This window comes from Chionomys nivalis, chromosome 2 (assembly GCF_950005125.1).
Source record: "Chionomys nivalis chromosome 2, mChiNiv1.1, whole genome shotgun sequence".
NCBI classification, from domain to species: domain Eukaryota; kingdom Metazoa; phylum Chordata; class Mammalia; order Rodentia; family Cricetidae; genus Chionomys; species Chionomys nivalis.
Window position 1 is genome coordinate 109,926,780 of NC_080087.1, and position 22,139 is coordinate 109,948,918.

The window sequence follows — 22,139 nt, forward strand, 5'->3', positions numbered from 1 at the left end:
TGAAAGGTAATAATTCATCATTAAAAAAATAGTATTTTAAAAGCTAATGGGATCTGAGTTATTCCCTAGTCATCTAGCCTACTCATTATTCTTACAGGCTTCTGGATCTTTTTCTACACTTCTTATGTATTATCAATGTCTTTTTAAAAAAATTTATCTTATGTGTATGGGTGTTTTCCCTGCATAAATGTCTATGCACTGCTTATGTGCCTGGAACCCACAGAGATCAGAAAAGGACTTTCTTTGGATGACCTAGAACTAGAGTTGCTGGTGGTTGAACAGTCATGTGGGTGCCGAGAATCAAATCCAAGTCTTCTGGAAAAGCAGTCAGTGCTCTTAACAGTAGCACATCTCTCCAGCCCTCTAATAGCAATCAATGTCTTTAACTGTTTGGGTTCACAGTAAGTGGATGATGAAGCATCCCACCCCTTTGAAGGTACAGTTTCTGAAAAGGCAGTGTGGCAGAAATTTTCTAATGTATCTGTAGTTCACTTTGGTTGAGGAAATAAGGCAGTAGCTATGAATTTAACCAGACAGACAGATACCTGAAACGGCTGGTAACATAGGAATCTAGGCAAGAGATATATAAATAAGTCTGTTGAAATGAGCCTGGCGGAGTGTGAGTGTTTACACTGTGTTGTGGTTAGTCTTGTCAACTTTGCTGAGTTTAGAATCATCAAGGAAACACATATGAGTATGCTTTCGCAAATATTAAACAAACAGGGAAAGACCTACCCTGAATGTGGGTGGCATTATCCCAGGTGATAGGGTCCTATGCTTAATGAAAAGGAGAAAGTAAACTGAGCACCAGCATTCATCTTTCTGTCTTCCTGCCTCACACTATTACCAAGAGCTGTATGTATCCCCTTGAACTGTGAGCCAAAATAAACCCTTCCTTCCTTAAGCTGTTTCTTGTAAAGGATTAGGTCACAGCAATGAGGAAAGTACCTAATGCACACTGCATGAAAGATCTCAGTGAAGCAATTCATGTGGAACAATTCAATGTGAACGCTGCGTGGGTCTTCCTGAGAATGTCAGTGATCCCCTTATCCAATCACTTCAGTGCTTCCTCAGTGAGCTTTAAGAACAAAGAACACTTCCTTTTAAGTACCTTTTGGCCATTTGAGATTCTTTTATTGAGAATTCTCTGTTTAGTTCTGTATCACATTTTTTAATTGGGCTATTTAGAATTTTGATGTCTAATTTCTTGAGTTCTTTATATATTTTGAGATCAGTCCTTTGTCTGATGTGGGGTTGGTGAAGATCTTTTCCCATTCACTAGGCAGCCTTTTTGTCTTATTGACTGTGTCCTTTGCTTAAAGAAGCTTTTCAGTTTCAGGAGGTCCATTTATTAATTGTTGCTCCCAGTGTCTGTGCTACTGGGGTTATATTTAGGAAGTGGTCTCCTGTGCCCATGCATTGAGGACTACTTACCATTTTCTCCTCTATCAGGTTCAGTGTGGTCAGATTTATATTGAGGTCTTTAATCCATTTGGACTTGAGTTTTGTGCATGGTGATAGATATGGGTCTATTTTCATTCTTCTACATGTTGACATCCAGTTATGCCAGCACCATTTGTTAAAGATACTTTCTTTTTTCCATTGTATAATTTTAGCTTCCTTGTCAAAAATTAGGTGTTCATAGGTGTGTGAATTAATATCTGGATCTTTGATTCAATTCCATTGGTCAACCTCTCTGTTTTTATGTCAGTACCACAGTGTTTTCATTATTGTAGCTCTGTAATAGAGCTTGATGTCAGGGATGGTGAGGCCTCCAGAAGTTCTTTTATTGTACAGGATTGTTTTGGCTATTCTGGGTTTTTTGTTTTTCATATAAAGTTGATTATTGTTCTTTCATGGTCTGTGAAGAATTGTTGGGATTTTGATGGGGATTGCATTGAATCTATAAATTGATTTTGGTAGGATTGCCATTTTTACTATGTTGATCCTACCTATCCAAGAGCATGGGAGATCTTTCCATTTTCTGGTACCTTCTTCAATTTCTTTCTTCAAAGAATTAAAGTTCTTGTTGAATAGGTCTTTCAATGATCAATCATACTACAAAGGCATTTGTTCAACTATGTTCATAGTAGCATTACTTGTAATAGCAAGAACCTGAAAACAACCTAGATGCCCCTAAACTGAAGAATGGACGTAGAAAATGTGTCACATTTACACATTAGAGTACTACTCAGAAGTTTTAAAAAAAATGACATCTTGAATTTTGCATGCAAATGAATGGAACTAGAAAAAAAAACATCCTGAGTGAGGTAACCCAGACCCAAAGAGATGAATATGGTATGTACTCACTCATAAGTGGATACTAGTTATAAACAAAGGCTATTAAGCCTATAGTTCATGATCCTAGAAAAGCTAAGTAATAAGGTGAACCCTAAGAAAAACATATATAGATCCACCTGGAAATTGGAAACAGACAAGATCGCCTGACAAAATTAGGAGCATGGAGGTGGGAGGAGAAGGGAGCATGGAAGGGGAAAAATGGGGGAAAGGGGAGGGGTGAGGAGAACTTGAGGGAATGACATAGTCAAGAAGGAGGAAGGACAGAGATGAGAGCAAGGAAAGAGATATCTTGATTGAGGTAGCAATTATATGGCTAGCAAGAAACCTGGCTCTATAGAAATTCCCAGGAATCCACAAGGATGACCCCAGCTAAGACCCTAAGCAATAGAGGAAAGGAAGCCTGATCTTGACTTGCACTGTAGTCAGACTGATGAATATCTTACATATCACCATAGAACCTTCATCCAGCAACTGATGGAAACAGAGGCAGAGACCTGCATCGGAGCACTGGACTGAGCTCCCAAAGTCCAGTTGAAGAGTGGGAGGAGTGAGAATATGAGCAAAAAGGTCAAGACCACGATGGGTACACCCACTGAAACAGTCTACCTGAGCTAATGGGAGCTCACCAACTCCAGCTGGACTGGGAAGGAACAAGTATAGGAACAAACTAGTCCCTCTGAATGTGGTTGGCAGTTGCATGGCTGGGGCAGACTGAGGGGCCACTGGCAGTGGCACCAGGATTTATCCCTACTGCATGTACTGGCTTTTTGGAAACCTATTATCTTTGGATAGATACCTTGCTGAGCCTAGATATAGTAGGGAGGGCCTTGGACCTTCTCCAAAGCAAGGTGCCTTACTCTCTCTGAGGACTGGATGGGGGTGGGGTGGGAGGGTTTGTGGAAGGAATGGGAGGAGGGAAGGGAATAGGAACTTGGATTAGTTTGTAAAATGAAAAAAGTATGTTTTCTTTTTTAAAAAAAATTTAAAAAAGGAAAAAATTTTTTTTTAAAAAAGAAAGAACACAGATGTGAAAATGAACTCCACAACAACAACTTTTCATTTATGTTGACCTGGCTCCCATCTTTATAGGACACTAATATGCCAACAGCCAGCATAGCCAATTTATGACAAAGAATAATGCCAGAAGGACGTTTGACAGTGGATTGTTTCTATTGAGCTCTTCATGACAGAGAGATCACTCTCCACTAATGTGGAAACTCGAAGTCTGGGTTTATGACTCCCATCTTCATTTGCACTACCTATTGTACTAATGTAAGTACCACAATACATACATTTTCAGAGTACTTTATAAGGTACCATGTGATTATATGTTATTTCAATCAACACTGACTTTCTGCAAGAAGCAAATCTTAGTACTTCACTGACTAGAAGAGTATTATCAGGAGAAGGCCCTCAGTGGACTGCAGTGTTATCCTGCCAGAGACAGTGGTGCTCAGGCTCAATATTCTAGAGCCAAGACACAGGATCTGAGAACACAGGCTGCAAGGAAAGGTGTCAGGCTGTTCTGTGTCACAATGGAGACCTACTTGTGGTTGGGAATGCAGTTTAGTGGTAGAACTTCTGTGAACATGCACAAGGTCTTGAGTTTGGTCTCCAGCATTTGGGGCAAAAACAACAAAAACTTAATTACAAAATGTTACTCTTGTCCTCATAATGATTACTTTTATTGATTTTGGTTTTTTCAAGTCATATATGCATACATAATTTATATATCTATATATAATATAAGAACTACAAATCAGAGAAAACATATATCTGTCTTTTGAGATCTGCTTAATATTACCTCAAGTGTGATGCTCTTTTATATCTTTTATGACATGACTAGGGATACAATAATTCCTTTTATTTTGAAATGGAGAACACAAAAACCATAACTGATGAAAATAGCCATAAAGTATACTACTGACTTCTTTATTTCTATTCAAAGCAGTTAAGAGATGCTTCAGAAGTAAAAATGATTAGAATAATATAAAAAGGTAACATACATATGCTGCCAAGGCATAGGACACTGCTTTTTTGTGTGACAGGGTGTTACTATGCAGCGCAGGTTGGCCTCAAAAATCAAGACAATCCTTAAATTACATTAAATGATGAACTATTTATTAACCCGATGACTACATAATTGCTGGGTATAGTGCAGTTTGAGAGAACTGTATAAGCATGAAAAGAAATGTCCTTGTATGTATGGGTGTTTGGGTACCAGTGGAGGTAAGGCAGATCCAGAGCATAGTAAGATCTCTCACCCTGGGAAGCTGGGTAATCTTCTCCAAGATATAATATGGCCACAAATGGTAATCCTACGCCTAAAGCAGAGAAAATTCTAAAAACCTGGACAAAAAACTTTCTAAGATTCAGCTTCTGAAGGATCATTACAGTAATCCTCTGCCCATGGTTTTATTTTCCAAGGTCTTAAGTACCCACAGTCACCCACCCATGGTTAGGAATTACTAGATGGAAAAAAAAAACTAGAAATAATTCATAAAATTTTAGTCACATGCTATTCTGGGTAACAATCTCCCACCACCCTGCTAAGGTCTTATATGGGGCATACATTCTCCTTTTGCCCAGCCTATTTACTCTGCACATACAGCCCATTCGTTAATCACTTGTAGCCATCTTTGTTGCCAGGTCAACTTATGTGGCATCATGGCACTTGAAGTCAAGTAGACTTATTTTCCTTAATATTTTCTATATAGTGTAAAAACAGTAGTTCTGGCAATTTTATTACAGTAAATTGTTATGATTACTGTTGCTAATCTCTGGCTGTGTCTATTAATAAGTTGAACTATATCATAAGTTCATACCTATAGGCAAACCCAAAGGGTATGTAGGGTTCAGTGCTATCTGTGATTTCAGGCATCCAACAGAAGTCTTGGAATGCATCATATGCCAAGAAGTGACTATTATATCAATATCACATAACATTTAAACATAGAGTATATTCAATTAAAAAAACCATACTGACTATAAGCAAGGAAAGTATGAAAGAAGAGCTAAACATCCTCTAAGCAAACAACCACAAAATGACAGTCACTAGGGTACAAAACTGATGGGCCTATCGGTCTTGAGACCTAAGCACTTGAATCAACAGCTCAAGTGCATAAGGAATAAGTCTCAATGGCTTTGGGTTTGGGGACCTCAGAAATATGTAGAACAGAACAATAGAACTACTGTATAAACAAAGATCCTGCTAGCAGCCACCACAGGCAAAGTGACACTACTTGCAAATGACAAGAATCACAAAGAAAAAACTTCACAAAGTGAAGGCAATAAGGGGAAAGGTGAGGAAAAAATGAAGGCAATGAAACTGAAGAACAAAGATTTCAGGAAAAATGTAGAGAAAACTTGTGAATGGCAGATTGTGATGGGTAATCTTGAATGTCCACATGGAAGGACTTAAGATCACCATGGAAACAAATCTCTGGGCATGTCTGAGAGGAATTATTTAGATTAGGTTAATTCATGTGAGCAGTACCATTCCACAGGCTGCAAAAAAGCATAATTCATGATATTTAGTATAGTTTTTACACACTGAATAAAATGAAGAGCTGAGCATTAGAATTCATTGGTCTTGAATTCCTGATTGTAGATATAACATTATTTGCCACCTCCTACTCAATAGGGTGGATAGTATACTGTGAGCCAAAACTAACCAGCTTACAACTATTTTGACAGACTGTAGATTTGCTGCTGCTGTTGTTTTGATCATCACAACAATGAGACAGGTAACTAATACACAGACCAGGACAAAGGGATCTAACATCAGCAGAGCCAAAGGGAGGTTCTAGATAAAAAAGCTAGAAATCATTTTCAAATACAGTACTAAGATAACATTCCTGAAATAAAAGGAAATGTAGATTTTCCCAGACAGGCTAGATCACGTCACAGAAAAAAAATCATTGGATATCAGAGTTAAAACTTTCTAAATGCACAATCTCAAGAGAACAAGGCTGTCATAAACACCTACTAAAAACCTACTAAGAAATGGAGTTGTTCACAGGGACAACCAGCGTTGTTTAGTGGACCACACATGTAGCAAAGACAGTGAGGGAAAGCTGGTAACAGCAGTATGGTGACAGATCTAATCATGAACTGTCACACAAGTCGCAGAAGTAATGGAATTTTTTAGTTGATTTTTATTGAGCTCTACATTTTTCTCTGCTCCCCTCCCTGCCTCTCCTTTCCCCCTTCAACCCTCCCCAAAAGTCCCCATGCTCCCAATTTACTCAGGAGATCTTGTCTTTTGCTATTTCCCATGTAGATTATATCTATGCAAATCTCTCTTAGTGTTCTCATCGTTGCCCAAGTTCTCTGGGATTGTGGTTTGTAGGCTGGCTTTCTTTGCTTTATGTTTAAAAACCACCTATGAGTGAGTACACGTGATAATTGTCTTTCTGTGTCTGGGTTACCTCACTCAAAATAATGTTTTCTAGCTCCATCCATTTTCCTGCAAAATTCAAGATGTCATTATTTTTCTCTGCTGTGTAGTACTCCATTGTATAAATGTATCACATTTTTCTTATCCATTCTTCGGTCGAGGGGCATTTAGGTTGTTTCCAGGTTCTGGCTATGACAAACAAAGCTGCTATGAACATAGTTGAGCACATGTTCTTATGGCAGCACGGTTGAGCATCCTTTGGATATATACCCAAAAGTGGTATTACTAGGTTTTGAGGAAGGTTGTTTCCCAATTTTCTGAGAAATCGCCACACTGACATCCAAAGGGGTTGTACCAGCTTGCATTCCCACCAGCAAGGCAGAAGTGTTCCCTTTTCCCCACAACCTCTCCAGCAGAAGTTGTCATCAGTGTTTTTGATCTTGGCCATTCTAACAGGTGTAAGCTGAAATCTCCGAGTTGTTTTGATTTGCATTTCTCTGCTGACTAAGGATAATGAACATTTCCTTAAGTGCCTTTCAGCAATTTTAGATTCCTCTGTTGAGAGTTCTCTGTTTAGGTCTGTACTCCATTCTTTTTATTGGATTATATGATCTTTTGGTGTCCAATTTCTTGAGTTCTTTGTATATTTTGGAGATCAGACTTCTGTCTGATGTGGGGTTAGTGAAAATCTTTTTTTATTCTGTAGGCTACCATTTTTGTCTTGTTGACTGTGTCCTTTGCTTTACAGAAGCTTTTCATTTTCAGGAGGTCCCATTTATTAATCTCTCAGTATCTGTGCTGCTGGGGTTATATTTAAGAAGAGGTCTCCTGTGCCAATGTGTTCAAGTGTACTTCCCACTTTCTCTTCTATGAGGTTCAGTGTGGCTGACTTTATGTTGAGGTCTTTGATTCATTTGGACTTGAGTTTTGTGCATGGTGATAGATATGGGTCTATTTTTATTCTTTTACATGTTGATACCCAGTTATGCCAGAACCACTTGTTAAATATGATTTCTTTTTTCCATTTGATATTTTTTGTTTCTTTGTCAAAAATCAGGTGTTCAAAGATGTGTGCATTGATATCCGGTCTTCTATTTGGTTCCATTGGTCCTCCTGTCTGTTCTTATGCCAATACCAGGCTGTTTTCAGTACTGTAGCTCTGCAGTAGAGTTTGAATTCAGGGATTGTGATGCCTCCAGAAGTTCTTTTATTGTACAGGATTGTTTTGGCTATCCTGGGTTTTTTGCTTTTCCATATGAAGTTGAGTACCATTCTTTCGAGGTCTGTGAAGAATTTTGCTGGGATTTTGATGGGCATTGCGTTGAATCTGTAGATTGCTTTTGGTAAGATTGCCAGTAATGAAAATTAAAGAGAAGCATTTTTCTTTTTCCCATATTGTGCTTTCTGTTCTAGCAACAAAATTCACCAGGTTGTATACTGGGGCCAAACACTCTTATTCGTTTATGAAATTACAACATGACTTATAAAGACAAAAATCATATTTTAGTTATGCCTTCCAAATGTAATCAACATCTCCAAGTTCCTATTAGCAGTAATTAACATTTATTTTACTAAGTTCCAGAGTATATTTCTCAAGTGCCTCATTTAAATAAATTTATTATGGATTTCCACTGGAGATATATTTGATAGCTGTATAGACTAAAGAGCTTGCAGAAGATAAAAATCTAATGAGCCAGCATGGTGAAAGAGCTCAAGATACTGGAAAGGGCCTCAGATGCCCCAGAAAGACTCCATCTATCTGCGTACTCATAAACCCTGATCTCTCCTAAACACTAGACTCCCTTGAACAAAGTTCTAACAGGAAACGACTGGTGGATTGTGTAATTATTTTGCACAAGTGTTTGTTTTGACATTTTGGTTTCAGTGTAAGTATCAGAACCATAAAAATAACTTTCATAGCTGGGTGGAGGCGCATGCCTTTAATCCCAGCATTCGGGAGGAAGAGGCAGGTGGATCTCTGTGAGTTCGAGGTCAGCCGGGTATAAAGAGCTAGTTCCAGGACAGCTAGGGTTGTTACAAGAGAAACCCTGTCTTGAAAAACAAACAAACAAACAAACAATAATAATAATAAAATAACTTTCATGAAGATGTACTGCAGCTCAAATGGTATTGCTTTCTGTGTACTTTCCTGAAACTGGAATTACAGGTGCTTGTGAGTTTCCTGGTGTGGGTATATTTCCCTCAACCAGTATACCTGTGCTGCTGTCTCTGAATCTTATAAGAAACACAGATAAAGTACACAACTATTTTTCTACATAAGTTAATAAATTAAATGAATCATATAAATGGACTAAAGACAAAAATCACATAAAAATCTCATTAAGAAAAAGATTTTTACTGGGCGATGGTGGCTTATGCCTTTAAGCCCAGTTCTCAAAGGCAGAGGAAGGTAAATCTCCATGAGTTTGTGACCAGCCTGGTCTACAAAGCAAGTTCCAGGATAACCACGGTGGTTACACAAAGAAACCCTGTCTCGAGAAGAGGATGGGGAGACAAAAGGACTTTGGACACTCTCAATGCAGAAAAGGTCTTTGACAAATTCCAACAGGCCTCAATGATAAAAGCTGTAGAAAGAACAGACCTCATAATAAAACCTATATATGGTAAACCCATACCAACATCATCCTAAATGAAGAAAGACTTGAAGGAATCCTATTCTAATCAGAAACAATACAGGATTGTCCACTGTCTTTACTCCTTTTCAATACAGTGCTAGAAAGCACGACCTAGAGCAGTGGTTCTCAACCTTCCTAATGCTGTGACCCTTTAATACAGTTCCTCAGGGCAGGATGACTCTCAACCATAAAATTATTTCATTACTACTTCATAACTGTAATTTTGCTACTGTTATGAATTGTAAAGTAAATATCTGATATGCAAGATATCTGATATGTGACCCCCTATAAAGGGGCATTCAATCCCCCCAGGAGGTCATAACCCACAGTTATCACTATTAGAGCAATAAGACTAGAGAAAGAAATTTAAAAGACACAAATAGGAAAAGAAGTCAAATTATTACCCTTATTTGCAGATAGTATGATATTGCACATAAATGATCCGATAAATTCTACCAGAAAACTTCTAGAAATTATCAACAGTTTCAGTTATGATACAAAATCAACTTACAATAATCAGTATCCTTTCTGTATACTAATAACAAACTGAGAACAAAATCAGAAAAACATTGTCATTCACAATAACCTCAATAAAATAACATATAACATAAGCCTACCCAAGGATGTGAAGGACCTCTACAAAGAGAACTTTAATCTGAAGAAGGAGCCTGAAGAAGATGCTAGATGGAAAGACCCCACCATATTCATAGATTAGTACAATTAATACTGTGAAAAAAGGCCATGTTAAAAAAGCAACTTACAGAGCCAATATAATCACAATCAATCACAAACCCTATGACATTATTCACAGAAATTTTTAAAAATCCTAAAATTTATATGGAATCACAAAGGACCCAAGATAGCTGAAGCAACCCAGAGCAAAAAGAACAATAGATTTCAAGGTATATTACAAAGCTACACTAATAAATATAGCATGGTACTGGCACAAATGTAGGCATGTAGATCAACGGAACAAAATAGAGGACCCAAACACAAGAACACATAATTACAGCCATCTCACAGCTGACAGAGGCCAAAAAACAAACAAGAGAAAAGACAACATTTCCAACAATGATGAGAACTGGATGTCTACAAGAATGAATTAGACCCTATCTATCACCCTGTACAGTGATCAGTTCTGAGTGGATCAAAGCATGCAGTGCAAAAGAAACCTGAAACGCTGAACTGCCAGAAGAAAACTTAGGCAGTACCCTACAAGATACAGGGGTAGGAAAAGACTTCCTGAATTGGACTCAATTCACTCAGGAGGTAGGTCAACAACTAACAAATGGAACCTCTCCCATGAAATTCAAAAGCTTCTATATAGCAAAGGAATCAAGTAAAGAGTAAGCACACAGAATGGGAGAGATTTTTGTCAATTACATATGAGATAGAAAATTAGTATCCAGAATATACAAAGAATTCAAAAAACAAGAGTCGAGAAACAAATAACCCAATTAAAAATGGGCCATGGATCAGAAAGAAATTACAAATTTCTAACCTTACCAATTAGGGAAATATGAATAAAAACCACGTTAAGATTTCATTTCGCCCCAATCAAAAATCTAAGATCAATAAAATACCTGACAACAAATGCTGTTGAGGATGTAGGCAAAAGAAACCCCCTTTCACATGGGTGGACTACAAACTGCACTAGCCACCACAGAAATCCATGCGAAGACATCTCACAGAGCAAAAGAAGGTAGAGCATATGACATACCCAAAGAGAGACGCAATCTACAAACTCAATGACTAGTGCTCTACAAACTGTCAATGTCATTACAAAAAACTGCAACATGGGAGGTCCTGAAGCAGTCAAGAATAGGAAAACAGCATTAATGGTCAGACAGGGCAGTTTTATGGAGTTGGTTCTCTACTTCCGTTTTTACATGGACTCTGGGGATTGAATTCAGAACACCTGGTTTGTGTGTATCTTTACCAACACAGCCATCAAACCAGCCACCAAATAATGAATTCTTGGGGTGATATTTTACATTGCCTATAAGTATATATTTAAATGATTTTAATTGTCAATATTTAATGTGCATATATTTCAAAAGTAAAAGTGAAAAACACATCTGAATTTTGATACTGCAGTAACAGTTGTAAGGAAGAAGCATTTCCTCAGTAGTGAGTTTATAATGGTCATCACCACAAATCTTTCTCGCCCAGCAGAGCTTCCCCATGAATACCAGGTCCTAACACATAATACCATAGGCAGTGTTGTCAAGCTTCTTCCAGTTGATGGGAGCAGCAATGAAGGCATAAATATTCTCTATGAGAAGCATGAGACCGACTGCCCTGAGTAATAAGGAAATGACAAAGCTACTGAGAAAAGGGAGCAACTACACACAGAAGAGGTTGTAACAGAGGTAGTCCTTCAAATTGGCCTGTGTACCTAAAGGAAAATACAAACTCTCCCAATATTAGTGTCCTTGGTCACTTATCTTCTTTTCTCTATTAAATACTCTTTGAACACCAGCCTTAAAGCCAATCTATGCACAGGGCATACACTCTTGTACATTAGCTTTCTCATCGCTGTTCTTAAATAAATACGCCCACACATAATGACTCCTGTTGTCAGCTCCATGCAGATAAAATGGTATCACAGCCTTGAGAAGCCACAAAAAGAACAAACACTGGCTGATTCAAGGGCCCAGAATACCAGTAACCATACAAAGCCTTGCTGGCACAAAAGGATGGTAAACACAGCAATGTCTATAGCTATATATTATCCATAATCAGGGGTAGACAGTAAGTTGCCTTCTCTTCTAGATCAATATTATGACAGCAAAATGCAGCATGTAATGGATGGGGATCTCAGGGAAAATGTTTTTAACAATGAAAATACAAACAAATGGGTGGAAAGTAAGATTATTTTTGCTGCTGTGGCGGGGGTTTTGTTTTTTTGAGATAGAGCCTCAAGCAGACAAGGCTGGCCTCAAACTCAATATGTAGTTGACAACGGCCTTGAATTCTTGATCCTCTTGCCTCCATGCCTGGCACAAGAAATGAGACTTAGCAAAATCAAATGATTTTAGGGAAGGTCTTGAAGTGTGAATCAGTGTTGTCACAAAGGGAGTAGCTAGAGGCTGAATGCAAACTCAGTGTGGGGAAAGGCTAACACTATGCAAAGTCCACACCAATAAAGTAGAAAAAGACAAGATCTCCTGAGTAAACTGGGAGCATAGGGAAAAGGACAGAAGGGGAGGGGAGCAGAGAAAAATATATAGCTCAATAAAAACAATTTTAAAAACCCACCAAAGTACACACCAATACATTTTAGGCAGGTGCATTAGGAATTATAATGGAGATGGTGACTTTGGCAGACATTTATTTTAATGGAGATTGTTCCCCCCGCCCTGCTTATTGAGAAATTTAAGAGTTGGGTTCAGCTGGGCAGTGGTGGCGCACACCTTTAATCCCAGCACTCGGGAGGCAGAGGTAGACAGATCTCTGTGAGTTCACGGCCAGCCTGGGCTACAAGAGCTAGTTCCAGGACAACTAGGGCTGTTACACAGAGAAACCCTCACTCGAAAAACTAAAGAGCTGGGTTCATCAAAATTATTTTCTGGGAAGAAAAACAATTAAAACTCACAATGTGGGGAGTTAACATTGTCTGGGCCATAGCAGATCCACAGAATTCTTACAATTGACATCTTCTAGGTGTTACATAATCAGTCTTTAGAAACAAAACTACCTATTAAATTTGCAATGTATGGTTCTTGGTACTGAAGTCCACAGACAAACTATTAAGTCTTCAGACCTTGAGCTGAATTCCACAAGGGGTCCCCTGGCTTCTGACTCTTGGTTTGCCTTGTCTAAGAGGAAGCAGCTATAACACTGCCCACATTCTGAGGACCTTCTTCCTTGGCATGATGAGTCTGCTGAACTGGCCTCTCTCCCTTAGAAGAGAAGGACTCGGGAAGACTCTAGCACAGTAGCAGCTCAAAGTTGTCAATCCAGCAACATTCCAAGAATCTTTCCAGCCAGGTTAGGATGCACTGCTTGGATAAATGAAAACATGCATTTCCCCAGCAACTGTTTCTGTTCCTGGAGGTGAGGGTGCTGCAGCCAGCATAGAGGCAATCAGGGGCTCCTGCTCCTATATACAGACTACAGGCTCTTTGGCTAGGTTCTCTGGGGAAGCAGCCACTTAGTAACAAAGGCCTGTATCAGGTCCATTCTCCTCCATTCCCTGACTTCTTCAAAATGCAAGGTTTTTGGCTTTTTTTTCCCCCAAAGCTCATCCTTACAGGCCACCAGGTGGAGCCCAATAGTCATATAAAAAAGAGCCCCCTCCTCAGTCTGATCTGCTTTTCCTTGCCTCTTAGCCAAATACAGCCATGGTTCAGAAAGGGCTTGTAAAAATCTCAATGTGTCATATAACTCAGTCTCCCCCTTAAAGATTATTTAAATACGAAATGTGCCCTTGGGAAAGTAAAACACTCATTTTGTGCAAGGGGTGTTGGTGACTGTAAAAAGTTTTTCTGTTTACTTATCTTGTAAACAATGGCTCCATAGCATTAATTTCTCCCCTTTGCCTTATCTAGCAGCCTGGTCACCACTGCATTTTTCTGCTAAAATAAATAATTTATATAAAGTAATTTTTACCATGTCATCTATTTATATTTATCCCCTAAAGAAATTCAGTATCTTCAAAATCAAATAGAAGCCAGGTATAGTGGTTCATGGCTTTGATTCTAGCACTCAGGAGACAGAAGCAGGTGGATTTCTGTGAGTTAAGGCCAGCTGGTCTACAAAGCAAACTACAGGATGGTCAGGCTATACTGTGAGACCCTGTCTTTAAAAAACAAAATCTCAAAAGAAGTATTTGCCTCCATTGGCTGACTATCTGAGGACTGGCCCTTTAAGTGCAAAGCTAGGAGAGAAAAATATTCAAACAGGCCCCACCCAACCTTCTTCTCCACCACACACCACAGCAATAAGAACTTCTTTGGTTGCTTCCATGTTGCTTAACCATTGGCTTCGCTGCCCTCACTGAAATCAGCAAAACTACAACCCATCCTCCATGTCTCCTTTTAATAGCCTTGAGTTAAGTCCAGACAGTCTCAAGTTCAACCATAAGTCTCTCATCTTTACTGCACCTGTACTGACCTATTCGTTTCCCCTCCAAGTCCCCAAAAATCTGTTAAATAATCTAAGATATATGTTAATTTGTTCTTGACCAGTTCCTCTCCTACATTCTCAGCCTTCAGTGATGCCAAAAACCACTATTTGCTTCTCACAATAGCTAATATAAAACTCTTCCATTTCCTTCAAGATTTATCCTTATATTATTTGAGAAGAAACCATTACAAATCTAAGAGAAAATGAGTATGGTATCTTTGTGCCCACATCATCCTAGAAGAGATGAGGCTGAGGCAGTGATCTTTGGAGTTTGGGTAGTAGATCTTACAAAGGTCTAAGAAATACCAGCTTGAATACCACTGTAAAAGTTTCAAAAGGGAATGATGATTTAAGAGAGCTGACGAGTTCCTAAAACTGTAAATCTCATTACATAATCGCAAATCATTCCAAAGAGGAAGCCAATGCAACTCTTTGGTTATTCTGGACAAGAGTCCACTACCAAATATTAAAAGTACTAAGTATGCTGTGATTTATGACAAAAAGCACTAGTCCCTAAATACCAGCAAGGGCTCACTGAGACTACCTTTGGAGTTTTGACAGAATTACAAGCCTAATAATTCATGAAAGGTGGTAGATATATTGTTAAGAGAAGTCAAGTGAGACTCCTCATGACAATTTAACATCAAGACAGAAAACAATTTGAACAACCATGGGTCTCCAAACTGTAAAGACCTATGAGCTTCCCTTAGGTTGAGTTGCCAAAGTGGCACAGGGGATGCCAGAGAAGCAAGTACAGCACATGGGAGCCAAGATCAACAGCTTCCTTATGGATCCTCCCAAAGCTATACCCTATAAATGTTCATATTCTTTTCAATCCTTTTGTTAAATATCAGCACATCCTAATATAGATATCCTCTACCTGATTTGTATACCTCTTACCACTTGTAAACCAGGCATTGATCTTGAGGTCATGGAACTCTGGGCTCCACTCCAAACTCCCCCTCATTCTTCTGTATTTCCTAGTCAACCTAGCTGCAGATCTCAAAGTCACCTTCATTTCAACCTACTCAACTGACCAGCCTTATCCTAAGGTATCCTTGATCAAAAGGAGCACATGGTCAAGTGAAGTATCAAGTCAGCAACTGCAATCCAAACAGTATCTGAGCTGCAGTGATGAACTGATTAGAAGCTATGAGAATGCCCAGAAGGAGGCTTGGAGTCCGGGAAGACTTTCTGAGTAGCCAACTGAGTTGAATTTAAAAGCTGAGTATTTCACCAAGAGGTAAAGGAAGTATGTGTGTAAAAGCTTGGAGTCATGAGCAGCCACAGTCATGTAGAGAAACAGCAAAGGAATAAGGGATCAAGTGAAGGCTATGGTGGAAACCAAGGCTGCTCTTGGAACATTGTGTTAAAACTACTATCAGCATCTACCCTCACTCAAGTCTGAGGCCTGGAAGTTCATCTAAGATTCTTCTACCTTTTCCTTCACACAGAATTTACCTTGTTTCCCCAAAGTTTTTCACTCCTCTTGCCTCCTCCACAGTTCTCCTGTTTCAGGTCTTCTCAATTCCTCCAGCTTCTTAAGACAATCTGTAATATCTATAACTGTCACACACGCTCCTTGCTCTCCATTCTAGACTCTCAGTACTACAAGAGATCTGTGAGCAAAGAGTTTTCTGTCTTCCAAGTAATGATCCTAGATCTCCCTTTCTTCTATCTCCAAACTTTCATTAAAGTATTTTCTTTCTGTGTGAGAACTTAAGACATGTTGTTTTGTACTCTAGTGGTAGCTCAAAAAGACAGGAATTCACTTCTCCTGCTTTCTCCATGTTCCTTACCAGGCAGATGTGTTCACAGACCTATTCATGGAACACAGAAAACTGAATCCCATATCTATGTCAAACTACTACCTAGGAAAACATCTGTCTTAAACTTGGCCAATGCAATTCTCTGCCCCATGAATTCTGTCTTGTAATCCAGACTTCAGTATGGCCTGTGACTGGCCATGAATGCTGTTGTGCAGGTGGATGGCTGTTATACAAAGGAAAGCAGAGGAGCTAGGCTCACAAGTAGAAGGGTGGCTGGTTTGTCAGGGTGCTTGAGAGAAAAACAATATGTTTACTGCCTTATTAGTTATGAGTTTCTCATAATCCTTCGTCCCATTTCACACCCAGAGTTTTAGGAGAACCACCAGAATCTCATAGTAATCCCCATTTTATTTAAATTAGTACAGGTAGGATTCCATTTCTTAGAATCAAGATATATCTTTGCTATTTCTATCAAGGTCTTCTATTAGTAACAGTTTCCAGAACTGACCTTAGCTTGTTCACCCTGCACTTCTCAGGTGGTATAACACCTTACACCTACTTAAGGCTGTCTTCTGAACTAAATGTATCCACTAAAGAGGAATATAACTTTGGACTTGAGTAATTAGTAACAATTTCACATGCAGAAAAAGCTTAAGACTGTTCAGGGGAAAGATGCAGGCACAGGGAAGAAATTCAAAAGGAAGCCACTTTAGCTGATTGGGTTTTCAGGCACTGTTTATGTAGAAGCTGACAGTACATTCCCACCCACTGCAACTACTACCTCATACTCCTTGTCAAAGCCTGGCGAAGATGAAGAAGGAAACCGAGGCCACTGTAGCACATCATGTGCAGACTGGAAAACAGTGACCTCAGTTCCTAAAGATCAGTAACTGATAGCCAGAACAAAACGGCAAGGGACCACCAACAGCTCAACAGCTGCAGCCCTCAGCCTCCGGGCAACAGACGGCATCTGAGAACTTCATTATGAAAAGCTGTTGTTCTTTCTTTTTTTTTTTAAGTAAATTTTATCTTCTCAGAAAGAATTTTGATTTCACAGTTTTAGGAAATAGAATTTGAATGTCTTTATATTACAAATATAAACAGAAATCATAGATTTTCATCTAAATATTCAAGCTTTACTTTGGAAGTTATATATAACACATGATTATCATTTTAGAATATTCTTTCTTTAGAATCAGTGAATATACTTGCTGTTTCCAAGGACTGAATCCCTTTGTGGCTGCTGCTGCTGCTACACTAAACTTGAGCCAAGGATTTCTGATGAGATAAGGGCTCAGCTGTGCATGAAAAATATATAAGGTCCTTCAGAAACTCACACCAGGAAGATTTCCTGACTACACCCTTAGACTTGAATACTTAGGAAATGGCCCAATCAAGCTTGCACAATGGGATATGGTAGAAAGGCAGATAAAAGACAGGTGAATTTCCTGCTCTGACATGGCAGTCATCCCATCACTGCCCAAGAGAGTATGGCAACAAAGAGGCAGGTGGCACAACCGTCATCAGGCCCCTTGATTTGATGGTGAGAAATAGGCAAGTCTGTGAGAAGGGCTATTTGGAACTCAAGAGGTTAGATAACAAGTTAGGCTTTAAAAATGATGACCCTATAACCACATACTAGACAGCAGACAAGAAAGCACAATAGTTCTCAAGGAGCTCTGAGGCCACGGAAATTACTCCAATCTTCACATAACTGCAAAAGGGGCATGGGATGATATTTCTTTAACTGCATCAGTATGACACATAGATAGATAGATAGATAGATAGATGATAGATAGATAGATAGATAGATAGATAGATAGATAGATAGATAGATAGATAGATAGATAGATAGATTTGTTTTTTTATTGAGACATGGTCTTATTATATAGCCCTTGCTGGACTAAAACTCTATGCAGCTCAGGCTGGCCTGATCTCACAGGAATCCACCAGCCTCCATTTTCTCCATGCTGCGATTAAAGGTGTGGGCCACCATGCCTGGTCTAATGCCTAGGTTTCATTTCGTTTAGTTGATGAGGTACCAGGTACATACAAGTAGAATAAATCTAATAAAAGTATGAGATGGTAGCCAGTGGCCCAAAGATCATTCATTCACCATAGGCTCTGATAAGCACAGGGCATCTCTAGGAGGATCTTAGACAAGTTGAATAACCATTAAACTGGACTACATGTAAATGTCCAAACATACTCCTCTACATTATGTACTTATATTTAATTTTCATGATATAAAAACTAGACACCATTATAAAGGGTAAAAAATATAGCTAACACAATATTACTTTTCTTTCAAAATGAATACTAGCTATAAAAAGAAATAGGTATGGCATTATTGAGACAGCTAGGTTCAGCAGGTTCTTCAAACAAAATAAAATGGCAATTATTGATAGTCTAAGGGGTAATTCTGTCTGCAATGTCATATATGAATCTTTGGCATTACTCAAATTGAAGACCATTATGAGCATCAATAAACAAATATGTCTTCATGTTCATATTAAAGCAAAGAAGCCAGAAATTACCTAAATATGGTAGAACTTTTCATATTTTAACATGAGATCTGAAGTAGAAGGCTGGCTACTCTGTTCAGTACAAGAACTTATCTGCAGTATACATGTCCCAGTGATATCTATCATATAACAGGAAGAGGTTCAGAATATATATTTTATGCCAAAAGCAATGGTATTTGCCTGGTAATTCAAGCAATCTATAGGTGACCGAAGGGCATTTCTAAAATTTCAGGACCAAACTGCACCAGTACCAAGGCTTTAGTAAAGAAGATAGACCTGAAGTACATAAGCAGCTCACCTAAAGCCCGCCCACACTGACTTCTTGCTGTGCCCTGCGGTTTTCTGTCAAAGAGCACCTACCCCAGGGCAAAGTTACAGTCCTCCTTCCAGTCTATGATGCGGCAGATGAATAGTGTGCTGGCATAATCTCTAGGCCGGGTCATGAAGTCCTGGGGACAATCCTTGAGAGGTACATAAATTCTAGGCACTCGGTGGTCTGAAGGGGAAAACAGGGCATATTTCTTAAACAGGTCACTGTTCTTATCAGCCAAGAGTTTGAGGATGCCAGTTGCTGCACGGGAATGCTTTTTCTCCAAGATGTAAACCACCTGAAAACACCAAAGACAAAGTCATTGTTTCTCTATGTGAAAATCAATCAGAAAGTCAACAGCACATTATCAGATTAATCAGATGGACCTAGCTGCACCGGGAGGTCACCATGAGGTGGCTCTCTATGATATTCTGTAACTAGGTGATCTATGTAAATCACAACAACTTAAGTATTAGATGTGGGGGAGAGTCCAAGGGGGGAAAAAAAAACCTACGAACTAGATGGATAAATTAGATGACAATGCTTTTAATAACCATGCCCTATGTCTTGTAAAGGTATGTGTAGCCCAGCAGGGTAGACAGTTCCAAGTTTCAGCTCCACATTATACTTTGCCCACATTAATACCAGAAAGAGCAATTGTTTTCTTTAAAAATGTTACTGAACAAAAAAAAAAAATGTTACTGAACATAAAAAATTACGTTCTCAATTGGGATATAACTTATATTTCCTTGCTGAAATCTCCTGTTTTCTTAAATATGTCCAAAGAATGGGTAATGTGTGGTGAAAATCTTTTTTTAATTGTTTTTATTGTTTTATTTTTCTCTGTTCCTCTCCCTACCTTCCCCCCCCCTTCTACCCTATCCCATGATATCCATGCTCCCAATTTACTCTGGAGATCTTGTCTTTTTCTACTTCCCATGTAGATATGGTCCATGTATGTCTCTCTTAGGGTCCTCATTATTGTCTAGATTCACTGGGGTTGTAAATTGTAAACTTTTTTTTTTTTTTTTTGCTTTATGTCTAAAAGCCATTTATGAGTGAGTACATATTGTTTTTGCCTTTCTGGGTCTGGGTTACCTCACTCAATATGAAGTTTTCTTGATGCATCCATTTGCCTGCAAATTTCAAGATGTCATTATTTCTTTCCACTGTGTAGTACTCCATTGTGGGAATATACCACATTTTCTTTATCTACCCTTCAGTAAAAGAGCATTTAGGTTGTTTCCAGGTTCTGGCTATAACAAATAATGCTGCTATGGACATAGTTGAGCACATGTCCTTGTGGTATGATTGAACATCCTTTGGGTATATACCCAACAGTAGTATTGCTGGGTCTTGAGGTAGGTTGTTTCCAGATTTTCTGAGAAATCACCATACTGATATCCAAAGTGGCTGTACCAGTTTGCACTCCCACCAGCAATGGAGGAATGTTCCCTTTACTCTACATCCTCTCCAGCACAAGCTGTCATCAGTGTTTTAGATCTTGGCCATTCTGATAGGTGTAAAATGGAATCTCAGACTTGTTTTGATTTACATTTCTCTGATGGCTAAGGATGTTCCTTAAGTATCTTTCAATCATTTTTGATCCATCTGTTGAGAGTTCTCTATTTAGGTCTGTACCCCATTTTCTTATTGGATTATTGCTTTTTTGATGACCAATTTCTTGAGTTCTTTGTATATTTTGAAGATCAGTCCTCTATCCGATCTGGGGTTGGTGAAGATCTTTTCCCATTCTGTAGGATGCCTTGAGGAAAATATGAGCCTCACTTTGACCTAAGATCAGAGTTGGAACTTACCTCTAGTTCCACCAAGGTTATTGTGCTTCTTCAAACAAAGGTCCTACGCAGATTTAGACCAGAGAGTTCTGCTCTCTCAAGGGTGTTGATGATAGTCAGACCTTGTATTCCAGGAATAGAGAAGTAAATATGTTTCAACCTGAAACAAAAGTCTGTGGATCCAACTAAGTTCCAGTTCCTTTAAAGAGAAAGCTTTAGATTCCACCCAGGGAATGGTTTGCCTACAGAATACTTTGGTCTAGGTTGTGAATGTGAATTCTTTTGTTCTAGCAACAGACTGTTTAACTACAGAAGTATCCCACGACCTTCAATTGGTGTGTTCATTTCCTCGTATCATGTTAATGCAGTTTTTTGTCTTACTCCTACCTTTTGGGGTCAGGGGTATTCAAAGCAGTTGGAAACTAAACGTGGGTAAATTCCAGTACTCACTGGTACTCCCTCCCAATACTATCTTAAGTTTCTCTTTTTTATTATTTTCTTTCGTGTCTTCATATTCTTTACTATACTTCTATATCCCCATGCCTTTTACCCTGGCATGAGGTACTTTTGTTGAGGCGGTTCCCTGACAAAGGGCAGCCCAATGTGGGGCAGACTCCAACACTTTCATTTTGTCTTGTTGACCATGTCTTTTGCTTTACAGAAGCTTCTCAGTTTCAGGAGGTACCATTTATTAATTGTTGCTCTCAGTGTCTGGGGTTATATTTAAGAAGAGGTATGCTGTGCAAATGCATTCAAGTGTACTTCCCACTTTATCTTCTATGAGGTTCAGTGTGGTTGGTTTTGACCCATTTGGACGTCAGTCTTGTGCATCACGATAAATATGTATCTATTTTCAATCTTCTACATGCTGATATCCAATTATGCCAGCACCATTTGTTGAAGATGTTTTCTTTTTTCCATTTTATATTTTTTGCTTCTTTGTCAAAAATCAGGTGTTCAAAAGTGTGTGGATTAGTATCCAGATCTTTGATTTGATTCTATTTGTCCTCCTGTCTGTTTTATGCTGTGGTACTGTAGCTGTGTAGTAGAGTTTGAAGTCAAGGACTGTGATGCCTCCAGAAGTTCCTTTATTATACAGGACTGTTTTGGCTATCCTAGGTTTTTTGCTTTTCCAGGTGAAGTTGAGTATTATTCTTTTGAGGTCTTTGAAGAATTTCACTGGGATTTTGATGGGGATTGCATCAAATCTGTAGATTGCTTTTGGTAAGATTGCTATTTTACTTTGTTAATTATACCTACCAAGAGCATAGGA

At 38.8% G+C, this 22,139-nt stretch overlaps 1 protein-coding gene across 3 annotated transcripts in view; it reads right to left on the reverse strand.

The window, feature by feature from the left end:
* Window positions 1-22,139, reverse strand: part of Dis3l2 (DIS3 like 3'-5' exoribonuclease 2) — a 381,117-nt gene that overhangs the window by 195,011 nt on the left and 163,967 nt on the right. For all 3 annotated transcript variants that reach the window (XM_057762692.1, XM_057762690.1, XM_057762691.1), the window contains one exon: window positions 19,121-19,368. In XM_057762692.1, the coding sequence (XP_057618675.1) occupies window positions 19,121-19,368 (248 nt within the window). The remainder of the gene's footprint in view (window positions 1-19,120; window positions 19,369-22,139) is intronic.